General features: G+C 48.1%; 1 protein-coding gene across 1 annotated transcript in view; it reads left to right on the top strand.

Moving 5' to 3' along the window:
* Positions 1-1491: 1491 nt before the first annotated feature.
* Positions 1492-21563, top strand: part of Znf185 (zinc finger protein 185 with LIM domain) — a 41473-nt gene continuing 21401 nt past the window's right edge. The window contains 15 exon segments of the mRNA XM_032890368.1: positions 1492-1574; positions 11269-11346; positions 11513-11542; positions 11545-11616; positions 11619-11634; positions 11991-12056; positions 12955-12993; positions 13079-13156; positions 13690-13776; positions 14583-14666; positions 15549-15632; positions 15938-15959; positions 15961-15980; positions 17127-17207; positions 18032-18118. Of these exon segments, the coding sequence (XP_032746259.1) occupies positions 11313-11346; positions 11513-11542; positions 11545-11616; positions 11619-11634; positions 11991-12056; positions 12955-12993; positions 13079-13156; positions 13690-13776; positions 14583-14666; positions 15549-15632; positions 15938-15959; positions 15961-15980; positions 17127-17207; positions 18032-18118 (800 nt within the window). The 5' untranslated portion in view covers positions 1492-1574; positions 11269-11312.

The raw sequence follows: 21563 nt of genomic DNA, 5'->3' as shown, positions 1-21563 counted from the left end.
CCTCCCAGAGCTCACCACTGAGAATAAAGGCTTATGCACTAACATCTGAGGGCACTAGGAGAGTGGGTGCATAGAAGGAAGTGGTCAACTTGACTAGGTGGCAGGTTGGAGAGGATTTGGGAATGGTTGGATGACATCTGAAAAATGGCTGAGTTCAGTGGCAGAGGGATATAGGAAGGGTACTGCAGAGAGTGTGAGTGCAGAAACAAAGCTCTGAGGTGTGAGGCTACAGAAGGTACGGGGAAGCCAGGGAAATTACAGTGGAGTGCTGGGGTGGCCCATCTTACAGACAGAGGTTGACCGTAGTCAAGCATTAGGCCTTCTAAAGGCATCTTCTTTCATCCCAAGAGCAACAGGAAGCTGTGGGAAAGAGCTCTAAGCAGGTAGTATCTGGTCATATACCCAGTGAAGCTGCTTACTGTGTGGTGGCTGAATGGGAAGGAGGATTAGTCCCAGGCAAGAGCACCAGTTGGTAGATTTGAGGGCCACCGCTATAAAATTGGCAACACTTAAGGAAGCAGGACTCCCATCCCCGTCCCTCTTTTTTTGGAGCCTATCATCCTGATAGGTTATCTCCTCTATTGGAAGGACTTCCCTGACCTCACAGAGAGGGTTCGGAGCCTTTGTTGGATGTTCTCTTAAGTTCGACTCCCTTACTACATCCTCACACTTAGTGCCTTGCACACAGTAAGTATCCAAAAAACGTGAATGAATGTCATTTATCAAACTGAACGTGTGTGTGTGTGTTCCGGCCTGCCCTGAGAGGTGGTCCTGTTTTGCCTCGCTGGCTCCAAAAATGACCCTCCAGGGTGCAAGTTTTCCCAGGCGCCAGACAGAAGCTTCTCGCTCACTTTTTTCTCCTACGCCTGACTTCCTGCATGATCTCAGCCATCAGTCGGCACCCCCACGCCCCCACCCCTTAGCCTGGTCCTTTCCCCGCCCCTGTCTGGGATCTCCATCTGTAAAATGGATCTAGGCACAGTAGTTCTCGACAGAACTGACCCGCCAGCATCTGTGGAAGTCGTTGGCCCAGAGCCTGGGCCAGATCTCGCTGAGCGCAGGCAGGGACGCCACTAGGCAGCGGGGGCCCTTCACTTGGTGGAGTCCTCCTGGCCCCAGGGGTGGGAGCCCAAAGGAATTAGCCTGGAAGTTTTCCATGGCGGCAAAACTTTTTGGAGCTCTCTCTGAGCCTGGTGAGGGGAGCCCCAGCCTTGATTTCTCCAGCAGCTCCGTAGGGCGGAGCAGGGAAGCAGTGGGAGGACTGAGGACACTGGCGGGAGAATGTGCGGAATGTGCCAGGCGCATCTACCTACCCCAGGAGAGGGCAGAGGAAGGGGGCCGGCCGAGGGGAGGGGCGAGGGGCGAGGCTCTCGGCAGCCGGAGAAAACCTGTTTGTTCTCGGGCGGGCGGAGCCCATTCCGTGCCTCTTGGAGTCCCCGCGCGCTTCCCGCTGCGCCCCGCTCCAGGCGCCCGCTGACGCGGCCCCGCTGGGTCCAGCGCTGCCCACCCGAGGGAGCCCGCGCGCCACGACCGCACCTCTCTCTGCCCCTCACACAAGCCGGCACCTGTACCAGGTAGGGTTGTTGAGTCGCCGTCCTAAAGAAGTGACCCGACCACGGGGAGGCAACAAGGAGCACCCGGTTTGTGTCCTGGACACAAACCAGGGCCTCAGTTTCCCTGCCAATAATTCATACTCGCTCCGAGCATCCCTTTTGCGGTTCCTGTCAGTGAAGCAGTACCCTCGGTTTCTGCTTTCCACTGCGAGTGAAGAAACAGGCAAGGTTCCTCAGAGTGACCAATAAAAGCAGGTGGCTCTCTGGCTGGCCTAGTCCCTCTGTCCTACTCTTTTGTGGATAAGACTGGTTGTAGACTGTCAGCGGGTAGGGGAATGGGTGAGCATAGTTCGTGTGTTGCAAGCATCAGAGAATCCCACATCCTCAGTAAAATGTGCCCATTTTGTAGATGAGGAAACTGATATACAGAGGCAAGCTTACTCAATAATCCCCTCACTGGCCTGGAGTCCAGAGCAAAGGGACTTGATAGTTTGTGATAGACATGTACTGGGCATTGAGCGACCTCAGGGCTGGGAAGGGAGCTGTTCATACTCAGACAGAAGGCGCCGAATCAAGTGTCACTGTGGTGTTATCAGCGGGATCTGCCGTGCACAGTCTCTGTGACTGGATTGTTTGTATGGGGGTAGGGGGAGCCAAGAGCCTCGTCCTCTTTGGAACTGCTTAGTGATAACTTGGCCTCTGGGAAAGGCTGAAAACTCAGGCCCTCCTGTCTGCTCTGCCACTTCCTTCTGCACTGTGGTACCTGGCAGCTCCACTGGTGAAAAGGAGAAGCCTACCAGGCTCCCCTTCCCCTCCAAGGCTGTGGAGTCCGTAAAGTTTGTTGGGAGTTGTATTCTCCATAAACCATTTGTACTGAGCCTTGACACTAATGTGACACCTGCTCTTGGTCTTGTCTTACCCTCATGGCTCTTTGGATTTCTAGTCATGGTGCCTAGACTGGGGCAGGGAAGCAGGTTTCCACAGGCTGACAAACCTGAACAGTGGTGAGGGGCTTTTAATCAGAGAGCTGCCGTAGGAGGCTTATGAAGTTCTTATCTTCCTATGGCCTCAACTGGCTCATCTGCACAAACAGTGCCAGATTCGGTGCCAACAAGTCTCCAGGGCACAGGTGCACACACCAGGTACAACTTGCTGGAGGGCTTTGGAGACTGTGCTATTCACTTCACCACCCTCAGCCCACTCACTACATGATTGGAAGGAACAGAACCATCCCAACTGACCTGTTCCCATCAATTAACAGCGCTGGCTGGGGCTCTGCACTCAGTGGAGTGGAACTGATAGAAGGTGCCTAGATCAAGGCTGGGTACACAACAGATCCTCAATATCTGTTCATTTTCATCCTCTGGACACCCAAGAGTCAGTGACAAACGTGGCTCATGACCATAGAGGGTGCTGCAGCTTTGAGAATGAAATGTGTTAATAGCTTCCTAAACCTGAATTAGGGATACAACCCAAGCTAGAAAGATTAGGAAGGCTCCCTGGAAGAGAGAAACTTTGAATGAAAGTTGAGCAGGTCAAGAGGGAGAGGAGAGAAATCAGCCCCACATTTTACCAAGAAGTCTCTAGAGAGATAGGCTACTCCAGAAGGAGCTTTCGTCTGGATCATAACAAGACAAAGCCCTCCCAACTTGAGAGTAGTGGTTCCAGAGCAACTAGAGTGTAGCAAACTCTTTCCTCAAACTGCTTTGGGCTTTTTACGACCTGGTAGGGCAGAGACTCTGGACCTGGCTGAGGTGGGCATTGGTACCTGTTCCATGAACTGTTTTTAGTTGTGTGCCAAGAAAACACCCCCAATTCTGGCTTTGATGCAGAATTATGTTTGATGAGATCCAGAAGTTTGCCCTTCTCCTTTCTTAACGAGGCCTCCATATGTGACTGAGCCCTTTAGTTTAGATGTTGTCTCAAGCCATAACCTATACTGTGCTGGTTCACACATAACACAAACTTACTTTCTGCTTGCTAAACCCTGAGGCCCCCTTCATTGCCAGTTCTATAGTGACATGGAACAGAATCATTGCTGGGGATCTAGGGGAACTGCTCTTGAGGGATGTGGTGCTTGAAGAAACTTCTCATATTACACTACAGACTTTGGACATCCATGGTTGGTACTGGGCCTGGGTGCAGACAACTTGTCTGCCTTCTTCCAAAGTAGGCCCCACTTCAGCTCTTGTTCCCATGACCATTGCGGAGGAACATTTCATCCTAAGTTCAACATTCTCCTTGTTCAATTCTCTGCTTGAATTGATCTTCATTGACCACACACTCTGCTATGGGCGATATATTGGATAGTTCATCCCTCTGATCTTCCCTCAGTCCCCTTAGCACATTGCCCTGGTCCTGGTATTAGCTGGTTCTCCATTGGCATAGCTGGTATCAGTTAATTTTTCCCAAAGAGAAGCTGAGGCACAGAATGGAGGCCCTTCTCTTGTGGATCCACATGGAAACATTTGGCAGGTCTTTTCAGCTCACTGTCCCTGCTAGAGTGACCAAAGTAAGAGGGTGTGGGTGGGAAGACGGAGGGGGTCTGGGTAGAAAAGAAGCTAGAAAACACAAGACCTAGAGGTCTTGTGTATGTTGTTCTCCAGGGCTGATGTGTGACCTAAACTCAGAAGTGAGGAGGATAAGGAATTGCAGCTTAAGCAGATTTCCTGGGGAATTTATCTGCTGAAGAAACTTAATGGCTGCTTTCAGATACACTGTCTGGTCTTTTTCCTGTGGGCAGTGCTCACTTCTTGTTTTGAGGGGAAGCTGGGAATTTGAGTACACAGAGCAGTTCTTTACTTACTTGTTAATGCCTGCTTTGTAGCCCCTCTTCTTGCACAGCTGCCCTTTGGAGGCCTTGGGAGGCTGTGGAGCTCTGCAGACATCCAAGATTCAGAAAAGACTTGGCCTCCGGGGCCAGTGGTGAGCAAACCCAAGCTACTGGTGGTGGCTGTTGGTGGTCCCTGTCTTTGGTTCCATCTGTGGGCACACCTCAGGCATGAGGCTCAGCCCTCTTGGGCTGATCCCTGTGGTGGTTGGCTCAGAACACCACTTTCTGATGAGTAAGTCACTTTCCCAGAGAGCTTGATGTGGCAGAAGGTTGCTATGGAGAGAGGAGGCACCAGGATTCCAGTCATACAAATGGGGATCCCTGTTGAAAATGCTGACATAAGGCATTGCCTGGTCTAGCCTATAAAGACAGAGTAAGAAAAAAACCACAAAACCCCAAAAGCAGACCTTGTTTAACCATTTCTGACCATGCGCACACTCAGCTCCTACTCATTCTTTCAATAGTTTAGGACCTGATCCAAGGGCACCTCCTTGGGAACTGCAGTACTCTGGCAAGGCCCGCAGGGCCTGTCTGTCTTTCTCTGACTCTCGTCTATCTTCCCGGCACCCAGCCTGATCTGTAGCTTTCTATAGGTGTCTGTTGCAGAAAAGAAAATGTGACCTTAGGCAAATGCATTCTCCTCTCCTGGCTTCCATATTTTTATCCCAAAATGGGTGTAGTTGTAGAAGCAAGGGTGTGGTGAAGGGGATTTTGAGCTTGAGCTAGACAGGAAAGTATTAGAGAGAGCATAGAGGGCTTGGTGGGGAGAAGGCTGTAGAGAGAAACATTTTGGGGTGCTAGAAGAGCTGGTGGGTAGTTCTTTTCATCCTCAGTAGAGGATCACTTTCAAGAAGGTCAAAGGCAATTTTAGCCAAAGTTGGGAGCAAGTGGGGCTGAGTTCCTTTCATCACATGTACTCTGGAAAAGGCTGAAGAGATAGCAGCCGTAAGGCCTTGGGATGCTCATGAAGGATGGAGGGTATTGATTTGAGGATCCCCAGCCCCTTTGACCTAATGACATGCCCATGTGCAGATGGAGAGAGCATGTCTGAGAGAGTAGGGCTTGAGACCTTAGATTTTAGATTGCAAAAATAACCATTGTGATGGGAAGATATGAGAGGGGTGCCTAGGACTGTGGAGGAAAGCTTAGGAGTTCCTCTGCACCCTTCCTTGTAAAGTAGCTGCAGCGGTAACAATATTAACAATGTAAATAGCTCATATGGGGAGTTGGATCCAAGATCTTGTTGAGAGCAAGATGATACTCACTATCCTCAGCAGGCTGGCCTCACCCAGATATCTCAGAGGCATCTCTAAGAGTTCTTCCCAGCAGCCCTTAGTGGTCCTGTAGGCCAAGGCACCCCTGAAGTAGCCCAGCATCTTCAAGCATTTTTAATACATCCCTCTGAGAGCCAGAAAATGGATACATGAGAATCTGGGGATTCTGGGGTCTTAGGAATGACAGATAGCTAAGAGTATCCCTTACCCCTTGGGGTTTCAGCTCCCTACCCCATTGAAAAGGACCTGACCAGCCTCAGACATCTTCCTCCCAGGATTCTTATAGCATAGACGCCAAGAAGTCTAGAATCTGGGATGTGGGGATGGGATGGTGGGAGGTAAAATTCCAGACTTTCATGCAGAAGTAATTTACCTGTAAAGCACATTTACAAATACCACCCCTCCCACCATGCTTGCTTTTTTTCCATATTACATTTTTCCCTCTGCAACCCAAGTCTCTTCCAACTCTTTTTTCCACGTAGTATACCTCCTTCCTGCTGCCTTGTTGGCCTGCAGGCGGGAGCTCCAGGGACTAGAGCATTGCAGACAGGCCATACACTCCTGCCAGGGGGGGCTCAGCCTTCAATTCCTGGGACCTGTACACTGAGCAGCAGACCCAGGAACTCAGACTAGAGCCAGCTGCTGCTCAGCCTTTGCTCTGGCAGAGCCAGCTCTGTCTAAGGTCTCTAAATCACTTGCAACTAGATCTCAGCACCTCCTGGACTACTGACAATAGTGTCTCTGCTAGCTCCTTACGGTTGGAAAGCAACCCATCTGCTGATTGCTGCTGAGACTCCAGTGCAGGACAGTGGGAATCCAAATGCCCAGGGTTACAAAAACCTGGCCACAGGGAGCATGTTTTACAAATGGAACATTTCATCATTCCAGTCCTTTTGGCCTGGAGAGAGAATCAAATTGGCAGCTTGAGTGCTAGTTTAGGTCAGTCTGGGTCCAGTTTGTGGGCCAAATGCATTCCTTGAGAAAGGATTGGACTAGCACAGCTAAGTATGCTGAATGTGAGTCTGGGGTTGAGGTCATGTTTCCTGAATTTTAGCATTTCTTAGCCCCTCATACTCCTATCAATGACCTGGACTGAGAATCCAGTGCCTTTTCCACCCTGGCAAAGCCAGTATACCTGCTCATCCTTGCACTTCCCTGTGCAGCCTCTAGAGGGAGACTGCCACAGCCAAGATTTTCATTGCTATATTGGTCTTCCACCACATACAAAGCAGCAAGCTCTTCTTGGGCTCCATTGATGAGCAGAAAAGCTACTCTAAAACCTCTGCTTTCCCCCACAGTGGGGGAAAACAGATACAAGGGCTCTCGGGTGCATTTTGAGAACAGGGCTTCCCCTAAGGCCATACTTGCATCTGTTGGCATAGGTTGGATTGGGCAAGAAGGGAGTGGTGGAAGTACTCTGGCCAAGGAGCTACCTAATCTGGCTGGGCTCTGGGGCCAGGAAGTTTTGATTCTCAGAGATGCAGAGGCCAAACCAATCTCTTTGCAGGACAGCCATAGAGAACAGCTATAGCATCAGGGGTCTGTTTCCCTTGCAGATTTTGATTTTTTGCAAATTTGGTCTTGCACCCATACATGGTGGTGAGGGACCAAGGTGCTATGTGGGGAGGAGGGTTTGCCCAGGCTGATAGAGCTAGTATGAGGATGCATTGTTCTTCCCACAGACAAACTGTCTTCTCTGAGACTGCTCCTGACCCCCAAGCAGTGCCCATGCAATAGATTAACATTGGCTGCCTATATCTATCTTTAATAGCAAGTTGCTGGGAGATTGGGGCTTAGCACCATTTGCTACTATCCTTATGACCACAAGACTATGCCTCTGTGAGAGCAGGGGGAGCCTTCACCTCCAAACAACACAAAAGATGCTTGCGGGCAAAACTTTTCTATAATATGGCCCGAATGTCAGGCTGACATTGGGCACCTACTGTGGGAATACCAGCCTTATTGGATTCATACAGATTCACTTGATCCATCTGCATTTAGCCACTAGGTCACATGTTCTTGCTCTATCTTTCTAGTTTTTTCATGCTTAGGGAGTTCATCCAGGATTGAGATGTGGACTCTGTATCAGGAAACAAAACTGTAGTATGATCTCTGTAAACCCGGCTGCTCTCAGGGACCCTGCCTTGGCAAAGCCAGAGATTGATCCCTGCAAAGCGCCTGCATGCCTGGAGAAGTGGAATTGGGCTTCCTCTCCACAACTTGGCATAAAGGATCACCGTTTATCTTAGAGAATGAAGTTCTTCTCCCTCCTACCTCTTTCTACTCTTACACTCAGACCAGTGTCTAGCACACAAGAGTGGAAACAAACCCCGTTATCTATATCCTTAGGCAGCATCTCATTGTCACAGTGCACTAAAATAATCACTGATTTGTCTCTGTTGTTGGTGTATTTGCCTACCGTGAAGCTCTGGATTTAGGCCACAGCACTGCATAGACCAAATGTAGTGGTACACATACATATTCCCAGCACTTGGGAAATGTAAGCAAGTGGACAGAAGCTAACTGTCATACTGGGCTACATAGTGAGTTAAGGCCAGCTGGGGAATGTGTGAATGAATGAATCGATGGATGAATGAATGCCAGCCTGGGAGAGTGAATAAATGATTGAAAACAAAATAATGTTAAAGACTTTGCTTCTTTCTCACTCCCAGTTAATCTCTACTTGACATCTAGCCTCAACTATGGTTTCTTAGTGTGGGAGCAAATTTTGGATGTCCTGACCTGTCTCTTTCTTCCAGTGAGCTTCCCTAGTCTTCATTCTACTTTAGCAGTGATCTTTTTCTTTGCTGTTTCTCAATAGAGCATATCAAATAACCCAGGCTGGACTTGAACATGCTGTGTAGCCAAGGATGACCTTGCACTTCTGATCTTACTGCCACCATCTTCCCTGTGCTAAGAACACAGGAATTTACCATAGACCTAGTTATGTGATGGTGAGAATGGAACCCAGGACCTTGCAGATGCTCAACAAGTAGTGATCCAACTGCACTACATTTGTAGTCCCTTTCAGGTTTACTGTCTTATTGGAAGGGGAATCGGATTTCCGAGATGTAGTCAGGTCTGAGGGAAAGCTGGTGACATGGAAGCCCCAGCCCCAGATCTTTCTGGCACACATCCTTGCTCCTTTGCCTGGGGAGTGTTGTAATTTGAGAAGTGGCTTATTTGGTTCTAATGTGTTAGGAAACTTCTAGACAACGTGGCTATTGAATCTATCAAAGGGAAAACTCATAAGTTCTGGGTTTAGTACAAGGCCTAGCATAGATGTGGCTGCTATAGTGGGGATGAGCTTCACCTGCTTGCCCAGTTCCTGTGTGGAGGAAACCAGTAGCCACAGTTTCTGGGGTCTTGGAAAGGAGTATTTCCTTGAGGTGCCTTACAGAAAATAAGTTAAGACAGCAAAAAAGGCCTAGTGTGATTGGAGGGACCAACAGGGGCCATTTGCTTTCATGCAAAGAGGAGAGGGGCTGTCTAAGGTTTTCACACTTGTTAGCATGAAAAGACCGAAGGACTGAAGGCTCAGGCTTTAGTGCTCTGCATACAGGCACTGACTCTCCCATGCATTCTGCCTCATGGAGTCACTACACGTGCCTATTAAGATGCAGACTACTGGGTTTATACAACCATAAGAGCAACTGAACTCTGATGTGGCAGCTTTAGTGCCGTGATGAGGTTCCATTCCTGGCATGTAGAAGGTTCAGCCTGCCTGGACTGCTCACTTGGTACAGTTTATGGGAAAGCAGGCTCTTGCCGATGTGGCTAATTTACTTGGTCTTGGCCTCCTTCCCTTCCTCTTTTAGTGTGCCCCCCACTTCCATGGAAACATATCCAGGTCCTGCCAGCTGAACTAGGTCAGAGACTAGCCCTGGAGGGACCCAAGGGTTGGCAGACCCCAGGGAGAAAGGCCTGTCTGCCTTAGCACCTCCAGAGCCTTGCTTTCTATCCTGTCCACACCTCTGAACCTCCCAGGCTCTCTTTATGTCCAAAAGATCTAGTGTAGTTATTAAGGGCAATATCCAAACTCTCAGTCTAGGCCTTTCCTCTTCCTCAGCTTTGGGTCTCTCAGCCTGGAGAACAGACTATGAGGAAGCTGTTGGCTCTAACCAGAGTCTCCTCATCTGATGCTGAGGCCACTCCTTAGCACTGGGTTCTTGTGAGGAAACAGGATGAGGAGCCAATCTCAACTAGGGCTGCAAATACCCACTTTGTCCTGTACTGATTAAAGAACACTGGCTGGCTGTCTTCCAGCAAACAGATTTAAAGTCACTACAACTCGACTTACGTCAAGCTGCCCAATGATATTCCTGACTTGACAGCAGTCCAGAAATGTAGATCATCTTATTCTCATCTTACAGGTGATAAAACTGAGGCAGCCCAGAGAAATTAACTGATTTGTCCAAGGCCTGACAGCTAGTGTAAGAAAGATGGTCGAGTGCTAAAGTAGCTGGTTCCCTGAGTCCTTGCCCTACCTCCAAGTTATCTGCCTTTCCTCAAAGGTGATGTGCCTGAGTTGTGCTTCAGTCCTACTGTCTGGCTCAGCGCCATACTCGTCTCCATGACATCGTTAGAATGTCTTTATTACCACCAGCTCCCTTCCCCAGAGTCTTTCCATTAGCACTGTCTGTGGGCTACTCTTAATAACTGACTAGAGCAGACAGTTCTTGACTGCCCACAGGTTTCCATATTCTCCAGGTGAGCAGCCATGGCTATAAAGGTAGGTGTAGCACCCATTGGTGGAATGTGTGCTTAGTCCTTGCCCTCTCATACATTCTGAATTCCATTGAGTCTTTTCAGCCCTGATACCTTCAGGGGAACCTGCATGATCTTGGTGTGCTAAGATCACACCAGACTCATTTCACTATTATGATGTCATACTTGAGGCTAGGTGCTAGGCTAGAGAAAATATATTCATTTACTTCTGGAGACTCAAAAGCATAGCAATAGTACCATCTTAGTCAGGTAAGGATCTCATGGTTGGTGGCACTCCAGTGGCAGGCAGAACCTGCGTTTGTGAGATGGAAAAAGGCAGGGAGAAAGCAGAGCTGGGCCACACTTGTGTTTTGATAGCAAACACTCATGAGAACGAACCAGTTTCTCTCACGACGTGAATTCCATCACACAGAATTATGATTATAATTATTAATAAGTATCTAATCCAACTGTATTTTGTGTAAGGGGGTGGGGATGGGAATGGGTGTGGATGTGTGGGTGAAGGGGCTGAGTATGGATGCACATGTGTGCACATGTTGAAGTCAGAGATCAGTATCAGGTGCCTATCACTGTTTGCCTTATTTCATGAGATAGGGTCTTCTAGACTGGCTGGCCAGCAAGCCTCAGGGATCCTCTTGTCTTTGCCTTCCGAGTGCTAGAGCATAAGTGTGTGTTACCATGGCCAGCTCTGGCTGAGTCATTTTCCTATTCCCCAAAATTTCACTTCTTAATACTTAATACCCCTCTTAATACTGCCATATTTGGACCAAGCTTCCAACACAAGCGCTTTGAGGGGACAAATCACATCCAAACTCTAATGGTGACCCACAAGTCATTACAATTCATGTATTGACAGATCTGTGCATGTCTTTGTTCCCAGGAGCCCACTGAATCCACTAATTGCAGAACTGAAAGATAAACATCATGAGTATTTCTTCATTAGGAGATATTGGAAAAGGTAAGTCTGAGTGCCGTCTGCCTGAAATATCCCAGGCAAACCCCTAGAGGGCCATGAACTCTGCCCATGCAGTTAATGGATGATTTCAAAATGGGTGGGCTGGCAAGGGCCATGGGACTCGGGGCTGGAGTCCCCTGTTTAAGGCTCTTAGCTTTGCCCCTGCCAGGGAGGCCTTTACCATCAGGAGAAGAGGAGCGCACAATATCCTAAAACAGATGAAAGTACTAACTACACTGAAGGGGTGACCAGAGCTGATCACCAAGCATGACAACCTGAGGACCATACCAAGTAAGTCCAGGACACAAGGCCAGAGGGGAAGGCAGCAATAGTAGGAACATGTGACCCGGCCCTTCCTGGAGATGCCCAGGATGTCCCACCATTTAGAGCTCGGTCAGGCTGTGTGTCCACTGGCCAGCCAGGTGACATTAAAACTTGAAAACCTAAACACAGCCACAAATATCACAATCCTATGTGCTGATCAGTGAGACATGTGTAGTCACATACTTACTGTAAAGTGGGTCAGGAAAGGGGATGGTGAGGTGCAGTGCTGGTACACAGCAGGCTAACTTTCGGATAGAGTCATAGGGGCAAGAGGGGGGGGTGGAGCATGGGAGCCACTATTTTCAGGACCTGTCTTTCTGCAGAGAGCCGTTGTCAAGTCAAAACCGAGCTACATCCTTCTCATCTGTGAGAGATGAGTCAAATGTCAGGTAAGAGGCTTTACATAGCTGACTTTTAAGTGGACCACAGGAACTCTTCTGCAAGGAAGGTGTAGATCTCACAGAGAGAACACATAGGGAGCATGAGTTGAGAATGGCATGAAGGATCTTTAGTGAGTCATTTGTAATGTTCTTTGAACTTCATTTTAGTGTTTCTGCAACTTGGCCATCTCCAAGAATCTGCTAAGAACAAGGTGTATAGGAGTGAATGCTAGAGTTCTGTGGTACCCTTAGACCTGCTCCACTGTTCCAGCGCAGGGCACTCATGCTGAATAGAACGTTCTACTGAGTCCCTTGTCATCTTTCCAGCTCTTTGGAGAGGCCTACCTTGAACCTGAGATTGCCCCTTCTCTCACTATTTCTAGCATGTTCTCCTTAGTGCTCCCAAGTCTTCTGAACCCCATCTGTCACTCAGCTGTTGACCAAGCCTTCTGCTTTCACAATTCCATTGCTACTTGGGAGTGAGTGCCCCAAAGGCCAGAGGAGTAAACATTTTAGTGGAGTGGGAAGGGAAGGCCATAGGGTTGAGGTCAGCCTGGGCTCTGACCAAAGGACTTTCAGTGTGATCCAGGAGAGAACAAAATGATCTCTCCTTCAAGTGCCCTGGTGCCTGGCAAGTCAGAAACTTCTGGAACTCTGGAGTAAATGTCCAACCATAAAGCAAGTCTGGCCTGGTACCTACTATAAGTTAGGCAGTGCTCAGCATGGCTATGGAGGGGTCAGCCATGGCAGTGTTCCTGGGAGAGACTGAAGGAGAGATAAGGTGGAGTAGACTGGCCACTGTATTAAGATACCTATCAGCTGTTGTAGTTAGAAATAGGATGGAATAAGTGGTCTGAAATCTATAGTAAGGCCACAATTCCCTTTATGTCTCCTTTTCTCTTGACAGGTCTCCAAACACAAGGGCTCCAGCTGGTTATATCATCCGGTAAGTCACTTCCAGACCCTACCTGCATCCTCATACCACTAGAGCCACACTCAGACTTTTCAATATCTTCTGCTGTCTCTTGTAGGGGAGTGTTCACCCGAACAATAGATAGTTCTTCTCACTCCCAGCATCACCCTTCTAAGACCAATGGCGCTGCAAGAAGGTACATCCTGGCTAGATGGTCAATAGGAAGGTTGGGAGAGCCTTGTCCTGAGTCAAGTCTGAAAGAGGGCTAGCAAAGCAGTAAGGGAATGTCCTGTCTGGCTTTTTCCCAGGGACAGAGGCTGGGAGGGGGAGGTCCTCACCCAGGGAGAGGGTTGTGGACAGAGATGTAGATTGTGCCCACACATCTTCATTTTATTTACCCCTGATCCCCTTGGTCTCACAGCAGGCACCTTGCACTTGCCAAGGGCATTGAGCCATGTGCTTAGTTCACCTTTCCAGTATGCCAAGGCGTCATGTTACCTAAACACCTGGGTATTAGTCAAAACTGGGGCACTATTGGAGAAGATATGGAAGAGAGCCCAGTGGACTCTTTCCTACTCAGTTGGGTCTGCCTTACTCAGAATGCCTGGCAGGGACAAAAGGAAGAGTCTCCCAGTGGCCCCTGTTCTGTCTCTCATGGGCTGTGTTGGTAAACCTAGAGGTAAGGGGGGGACCTGTGGTTAGGCAAATAGAAATGTCTTGTTCTTCTAGTGCTTCTGGGCAGCTGGGAACAGCTAATTCTGGTCGTCCTCTTCAGTCGCCTGGCTATAAGATGACTACAGAAGATTATAAGAAGCTGTGAGTATACAATGATGCCAGATACCAGACCTGCTGAGGGCAGGTGGACTCTTGCCTCTGAGCACAGCCCAGGGAGAGCTATTCCTAGTGGCTTAACAATCCCTGCCAGTTATAGATGCAGCCTGGAGCAAAGGATGATAAAGCTCTAGAAAAATGAATGGCCATGCTCAATATACTTCTTGTAGGAGGCAAAGCAAAGACTGCTGCAAGCTTCTGGAAGGAGCATAGGGGTCTAGACAGTGGAGCATGACCCATAGCTATGGGGCCTTCTGCTCACTCTCTGGGTTTCCTAGATGAGCTTCCCTCCCCATTCATGTCTCAGGTTCTTGGGCTGGGCTGGGCTGGGCTGGGCTGAGCTATGCTTTGGAGCATGATATTTCTTACATTGCCACTGTCCCCATAGAGTATTGGTGTGGGTATTTTGTATCTAAAGCTGAGCTTCCCTTGAGGTTCCTTCCAAGGGCCCCTAGACTAGGAGGGGGCCTCTAGACAGATGTCTAGATTGTGCCAGCACTTCCCAGGAGTCCACATCTTTATACAGGTTATTCCTTGCCCGCATCATTCTGTTTCATGGCATAGCTGGCAGGCATTTCTAGGCAAGTAGTGAAACTGCAGTTGGCTGCTGAGGAACCAAAAACAGGAGGAAAGAGTACTGGCTTTTAATTGGGAGCAAGTGGCATGAGCTAAGGCTCAATGTTGCAAGAGCAATGTTAATACCATTGACAGTCAATAAGTCAAAGATGATAGCTTGTAGCAGAGGACAGGAAGGACACGAAGGAAGAAGAGCCCGCATCTCTCCCCCACAGAGCCCCGTACAACATCAGGTGCAGCTCCATATCAGGGACTGAGGAAGAGGAGGTGCCATTCACCCCAGATGAGCAGAAACGGAGGTGACGGTGTTTATTATGGGCTTACCCATGGGCAGGGCAGGGGCCAGAATCTTCACAGTTGCTGAAAAGAATCATTATGAGCTAGAGTACAAAATGCATAACACATAAATCATGAGGACACCCCATGTCTTTCCAGGAGTCTAGGAACAATCTCTCAGTGCTGGACCAGACACTTCTGAGACCCTTCTAGGAATAGAATCTAGGAAACACAGGTCTACTAAAAAAAAAAAAGACTCATGTGTAGATTCTCAAGGAACTTGAAAAATATGCAGGGCAAAGCACCCTAGAAAGGCTGTTGCATCCTGCCATCTCTGGGTTTGTTGTGTTTGCAGTGCTCTTTGAATGCAGGAATGGATCCAGAGTTTCAAATGCCCCTTGCTTAGAAAGAAGGAACCCAGCTAAAGGCCAACATCTGCCAACCCATATGTGGTTTAGGAAGCATAGTGACAACTCATTGCTAAAGGCCCTGGAAAGCTGTCAGTTCTGTGCAAAAAGACCACAGTTGCATGAGGCCTGAAATCTGGTGGCTCCTATTGAATGCTGCTCTGTTACCTGCTTAGGTGTGTGCATTTAGTCAAATCACCAGAGCAGTGGCTAGGCTCAGTCAGTGATGGACTATCTCAGCAGCTACTTGTCTGGGTTGGGAGAGTCAATGAACCAATGTGAAGATGTCAACATTCCTGGGTAGGGGTGGGCACACTAAGTAAGGGTCCTTCCCCCAATATCTTTGTCTCTCTAAATAGTTCTTAAAGCAATGCTACCCTGGCTTATCCTTCTCAACTCCATGGTATACTCCTAAGTCAGCCAGTGAACATCCTGGGCTAGACTGACAAAGAGGCTAGGCTGATACCCATCCAATACCGCCCCCTTATACTACCCCAGGTCCCAAGCTGCAATTGGTGTTCTCAGGAAGACAGCACCACGGGAGCACTCTTATGTCCTTTCAGCAGCTAAGAAGACCACTAGGTGAGTTGTCCAGGAATGGGGCCTGTGGGGTTAAGCCTGCCTTGGCTAGTACTGACTCCATGTCCTGGGCTCCTTCTTTGCTTGGGGCTTCAGCTTTCCTTTGACTAGTTAAAGAATGAGTTAATTACCTCCATGAGAGTTCCAGTTTGAGCTTCAGGGCTCTCAGATGCATTTCTTAGAAAGATAAACTAAAATTAGGTAAGGTCCTGAGAATTGAAAAGGTTCTGACCCTCTTGGGAAAGGGGCCAAGATGACACCTGCCCTTGAGCTTTCTCCAACGTGTCCCCATTCTGTTTCCTTTCTAGCAGTCCTACCCAGGAACTGCAGTAAGCCATTTATTGCAAAAAGGTAAGTATCAGTAAGGAAAGCCTCAGGAGCCAGGTGCTATCCAGACAGAAAGCCTGCTGTCAGTAGGGATGCTGGGGAAAGGAGGGCAGCTCTCTCTGAGCAAGAAGAGTCATGTGATACCAACTCAGGCATCTTTCTAGAGGCCAGGTGAAGACCTGGGTGACTGGTGACACATATGTCTCATTTAGCCAGTTCTGTGCAGTTAGGAGACTGGCTGAGAGAATGCTTTTGCTTAGGGCTGAAGGGGCCTTAGCAGATGGCCTCACTTCTTCCACAAGCTGGTAGGCACCAAGAAACCAACATAGCAAGAGTCCTTGCTCTTGTCCTGCCCTGTGTTCTCCTGTCACCCAGAACTAGGACCTGAACCACCAAGAGAAACTCCATGGGAGCTGACTGTGATGTTACTGATTGGTCCTATGGGCCAATGGTGAAAGGAGGAATGAGTCCTATGTCAGGAGAGCAAGGCAAGGATCTGTAGAGATGCAAACAGGGTAAGATGAGGTCATGCTAAGTTAGGGTAGGCCCTGAATCCAATGGCAGTGTCCCTCTGAGACCAAGAAAATGTACATACAGACACAAAGAAAAGTCCACATGAGTGAAGACAGTGGCCTAAACTGGAGTGAGGCAAATACAATTTGTCCCAACCCTGCCAACACCTCAATTTCAAATTTTTGACCTCCACTTCTGGAGTTTTAAGCCATTTAGTTGGTGATACTTGAATCTGGTAGCCACAATTAAGAACACATTATTGTCTGTTACTTTGTCTATGGGGGAGGGTGCTGCCAACCCAGTACCCCTCACTACTTATTGTAGTTTAATCAATTGCTATCGTTCAACACAACACTGTATGTCCAGTTCTGGGCCTTAGCACTGGCTAGGCCTTGGGCCTGGAACATTTGGAATGCTGATTCCTTGTTGACTTTCCACCTACACTTACCCTCTTTGCATCTCTTAAGAGCCTATTTCTAAACAAAGTCAGACTCATAGTTTCCAGTGAATATTCCAGTGGTGATGTCCTTCTGAGCTGGAGTGGCCAGAGCTTTAGTCACCCAACTCATCTGGACACTGGTGAAAGCACATCTTTCCAAGACCAGAAACCACCAAAGTAGCTGAGAAGACCACACTTGCCACTTTTTTCACCCACAGGGTTGATGTGGTAGATGAGGACGTGCTTCCTGAAAAGAGACAAGAACCACGTGCTCTGACAAGACATGCTCCTGGCTTAAGGTAATCAGTCACTCACTTTAGGCTGTGAGAGACTGACCACTGCGCAGTAGTATCCCAATGTTATGCTTGTACCTGGTACTTCTCTAACTTGACCAAGTTCACCGTACCTAGGAGGCACACCAGTTGTCTCCAGCACAACTCACATCTGCCTTCTTTGCCAGTGTGGATGGAAGAAGGACCCAAATATCTCAGGAGATTCTAATTGAGTGCATGCCAAATATGCCTAGCCCCTCTGGAAACCAGGAACCCAGGTACATGTCAAGAACCAGCTTTAGACTATGATCTGGCTTCTCATAGGTCTGCCTGGCTGGGTTTGGCAACTATGGAAGGTCTAGCAGTGGGGTGATAGTCCAGGGCTGTTGCTTTCAGGCTGCTACCCCAGCGACCTTTTTAAAATGTCAGATTGAGGGTGTTGGGGACTTAGCTCAGCGGTAGAGCGCTTGCCTATAGTGCAAGGCCCGGTTCGGTCCCCAGCTCGAAAAAAAAGAAAAAAAGTCAGATTGACCGTGTCAAACCCCTTATCTCCACTTCAAGCCCATCTTGTAGCTTCCCCTTACCAGGCACATTTGCTAGAATGTCCACCTTCGTTGTCTGAGAGTAGCATAGCGTCAGCTCTGGGTGGGAGACTGGTGATAGCTTTTCACAATTAAAGTACCAAGAAGTCTCAAGGACAAAGAAATGATGAGGACAAGGAGGGAGAGGTAGATAGGTCTGGTTATCACACTGCAGGGAGGCTCCAGAGGGAGAATGCCCATGGATGCTGACAGAGGGGGATGGAGAAACTTCTCTCCCACACATTCTTCAGTCTTTCCTTTGGCCTACAGCTTGACAACTGAGAAGATTGTCCATCTGCAGATCTCAACCCCCAGAGCAGGACTCCACCTGGTGGCCCCAGACCTGGAAGCCCTGAGGTACTGAGGCCCCATTGCTGTCCTGTCTCCCTTTATTCCTTTCTCAAGATGAGAGAGAGAAGCAGGAGACTGGCTCTACCACTGTGGGTATGACTGGTTTGTAGGAGGTGTGGTGAACCTGGATTCTCCATTGTGTCTTGATATACAGTTAAAATAATTATGTAATAAGTAATTATGCACTGTAATTTTGTGAGGCCAAAGACCTGGCCTTGGGATCTAAAGGTGATTGGGACTTCCTGGGCCAGAGCTACTGACTTCATCTGATGAAGGAGACAGATAGATGCTAATATGAACAAGATCAGACTATAGTGCTCACAATGCCATGTACCTCAGTGCCCTCAGAAAGTGACAGGACTAGTCAGCAGAGATGGGTGGGGACACTGGGTCTGTGTAACCCTTTGTTAAAACCAGATTTCTAATTATGTTGCTTATAGGAGAAGGCAATGGGAAATGGGTGAGGTTCTTGGGTCTGCCTCCACCGTTCCTAATGCCACAGTGCCCTCTGCTTAGAATGGATGAAGGGGCCACATCCATCAAGGAGGACAAAGACCCAAGTTCCTTTTCCTTGGGGTGGGCAGGCAGGCGACAGGCCAGCTTATCATCAGTCTTCTAATTCACCTTTTTTACTGTCCCACTCCCCATGCTGCCTTCCACACATCTACCTGGGGACATTAAATTGATAGCATGAAAGGACAGTCAGTAGCCTAGCAGGTTATGTGGACTGGGAAGAACACTGGAGCATGAATATTTCAAGGACAGACAAGGGGGAAGAGCTAAAAGAAGACCAGAAACATGTGGTCAAGGAAACTGAAGGTATAGCAGGATCGAGGGAACAGAGGTGGTAAGTCTGAGGGAGAGACCCACTGTTGACCCAAAATAATGCCGAAACTGATTTCTGGACTTGGTAACATGGGGCTGCTGCTGACCTTAGGATTGATTGAGGGGTTAGGACAAGAACTCAGAAGAAAGCTGAGTTCCAGTTCTTATTACTAGTGGAACTTGGAACATACCACTCAGGCCTTCTGAGCATCAGGTGGCTCATCTGGAAAATGGGCACAGATAACAATATTGAAGTTGATATGGAGAATTAATGTGTGGAAAGTTGGAAGAACAGAGTCTGGCCCCTGGTCAACAACAGTGATTAATATTGAAGATTTGTGAGTAGGTCAGTTCATCATTAGCACATGTTCAGCTCCTTCAAGGCAGCTGGCATTTAAGGATGAGGTAACTGCTTCCATCAGACTGTGGGTGGAGGAGTAAAGTCATTGCTTACCTCTGCAAGTCTTCCCACAAAACCTTGTGCACTCAACCTAAGGGTTTCCGGGAGCCTGGGTCCAGTGTTAGCAGCTGACATACAAACCAACACTACAAATCTGCAGAGGAAGTAGAGCGAGAGCAAGAGAGTGAGAGCAGGGGGCGATAGAGAACAGAACTATAATATTTCCCCAGAGGCGTACTAACTCCAGACCAAGTTATTCTTGGGCCCCCAGTATGTTGTCATTTGGGAACCCTAGACCCTCCTCTCCAGTGTGGAGTGATCCCTGTGAATGAAGGGATGGGAGCTTGGATGAATGAGAAAGGTTTTGTCTTCCCTCTCTGATTTCCTAACAGCCCCAAGTCCCTTGTGTTTTGCTCTAGTGACCATTGACTGTCAATGGGGCTACCTCTCTCTGAGTTTTCACCCTTTGTTTCCATTCTTGTTTGTAAGCCATTAAATCCGAATGTTTGCCCAGAGGCCCCTGGGGCTTGGATTGGCTCTGATTAGAGCAATTTAGAGAAGCAAAGATTTCTGCTCCGAAGTCATCTAAATTACACAAGGTCGCAGCCTGATTTAAAGTGCTGAAGCAGACGTTGGCACAGAAGAAAGAGAGTGAGATGCTAGTGCTTCCCACCACCATCACCAAGGCCACATCCTTTGCCCATGGATGTTTTACTTCTTGTTGGAGTTTCCTCTTTTCTAGTCTAGCCACTCCCGCATCTCCACCATTGACTCTCAAATTCCAGCAGAGCAAACACAAGCTCCTAACTCTATCATAGCTATAGGCCCATGCCTAGCAAGGACTGGCTTTGGGTACAATGAATGTGTGGGGAAGACCTTCTTACAAATTCTGCCTTCCCCACATATTCATCTGCATAACTAGCCTTTGTCTCCCGGGATGACTCCCTTTTGGTTTGGAAGCAAGTTAGGATTGGTAGAACAGTCACTTTTTTGATTGCCCCTGGAAAGAGAGAAGTAAGTAGCATGGTTCCAAACTAAAATGGAGTCATCCCCGGAGACCAAGGCTAGTTAGGAAGATGTTGGCACAAATAATAGTACAGTTTTAAACAGTGCTAGCAACCTTATAACATTATTGTTGGTATGAAGAGGGCTAAAACTGATGAAGGGCCAGCCCATCCTCATGACCTCCTAAAGTCTACCCAGGTAGATCCTTTGAGGACACTTTTCTGGCTGTTTTCTCAACTGGTTCTCTCAGTGGTTTCATTTTCTCACTAATTTACCTAGTTGCAGTGGATGCCTGGAGCCAGATACAGTAGGCCCTACCTCTGTAATGTAGGAAATGCCTTTCAGCTAGAGACTCAGTTCTGTGAGTTGCCACTAATGTATCTTTTTGCTATCTGTGTAGGCATCAGAACAATCTTCCCTAAATAAACCACAATGTGTTTATTCTCCTCTTTCAACTTTCCAATGGCTCTCTACTTCCTTGAAATTAAGGCCAAACTCCTGTCGCTAGCTCCCATAGTTCTGCATGGCAGTCAGGACTCCCTATCCAGCCTTTTCTTTCTCCTGTACCACAATGGTGCCAACTATTTCAGAGTGCTGTTGGCTATTATAGAAGACATCTATCTGATCTAGTCTGCTTCTGGTGGCTTTCTTTTTGGAGTCATCCTTCCTGTTTACAGCCCTCATAAAACAAATTTATTTGTTTTCAGTGTAGCTAAACCTCTAAGTCATTTGCAAAATAGCATGAAGTATCTTTCTAGATTTGTAGGATTTAGTGCAGTCTGTCATAGTTATCTTACTTATACTAGTTTGATTTTGGATGTATATGTGGATGTATATGTGGATGCAAGTCCATGTGTTTGGGTAACATTCATATTTTGATCTATTATAGTCTCCCTCTCTGGGATGAGTTTGTGTGTGTGTGTGTGTGTGTGTGTGTGTGTGTGTGTGTGTGTGTGTGTGTGTCTGTGTGTCTGTGTGTCAGTGTGTGTGTCTGTCTGTGTGTGTGTGTCTGTCTGTGTGTGTGTGTGTGTGTGGGTGTGTGTGTGTGTGTCTGTGTGACCACAGATCAACTTCTAGTGTCATTCCTTAAGCACCACACATCTTGTTTTCTGAGATAGGGTCTTTTATCAGGACCTGGGACATAACATGTTCCAAAGCATAGAATAGCTGGGCCTTGGTCCATATAATGAAACTTTTACCAATCAGGTTTTTAATCTAAAC

This window comes from Rattus rattus, chromosome X (genome assembly GCF_011064425.1).
Source record: "Rattus rattus isolate New Zealand chromosome X, Rrattus_CSIRO_v1, whole genome shotgun sequence".
Classification (NCBI taxonomy): Eukaryota; Metazoa; Chordata; class Mammalia; order Rodentia; family Muridae; genus Rattus; species Rattus rattus.
The sequence above is the reverse complement of the archived record's forward strand: the minus strand, read 5'-3'. Positions and strand labels throughout refer to the sequence as shown.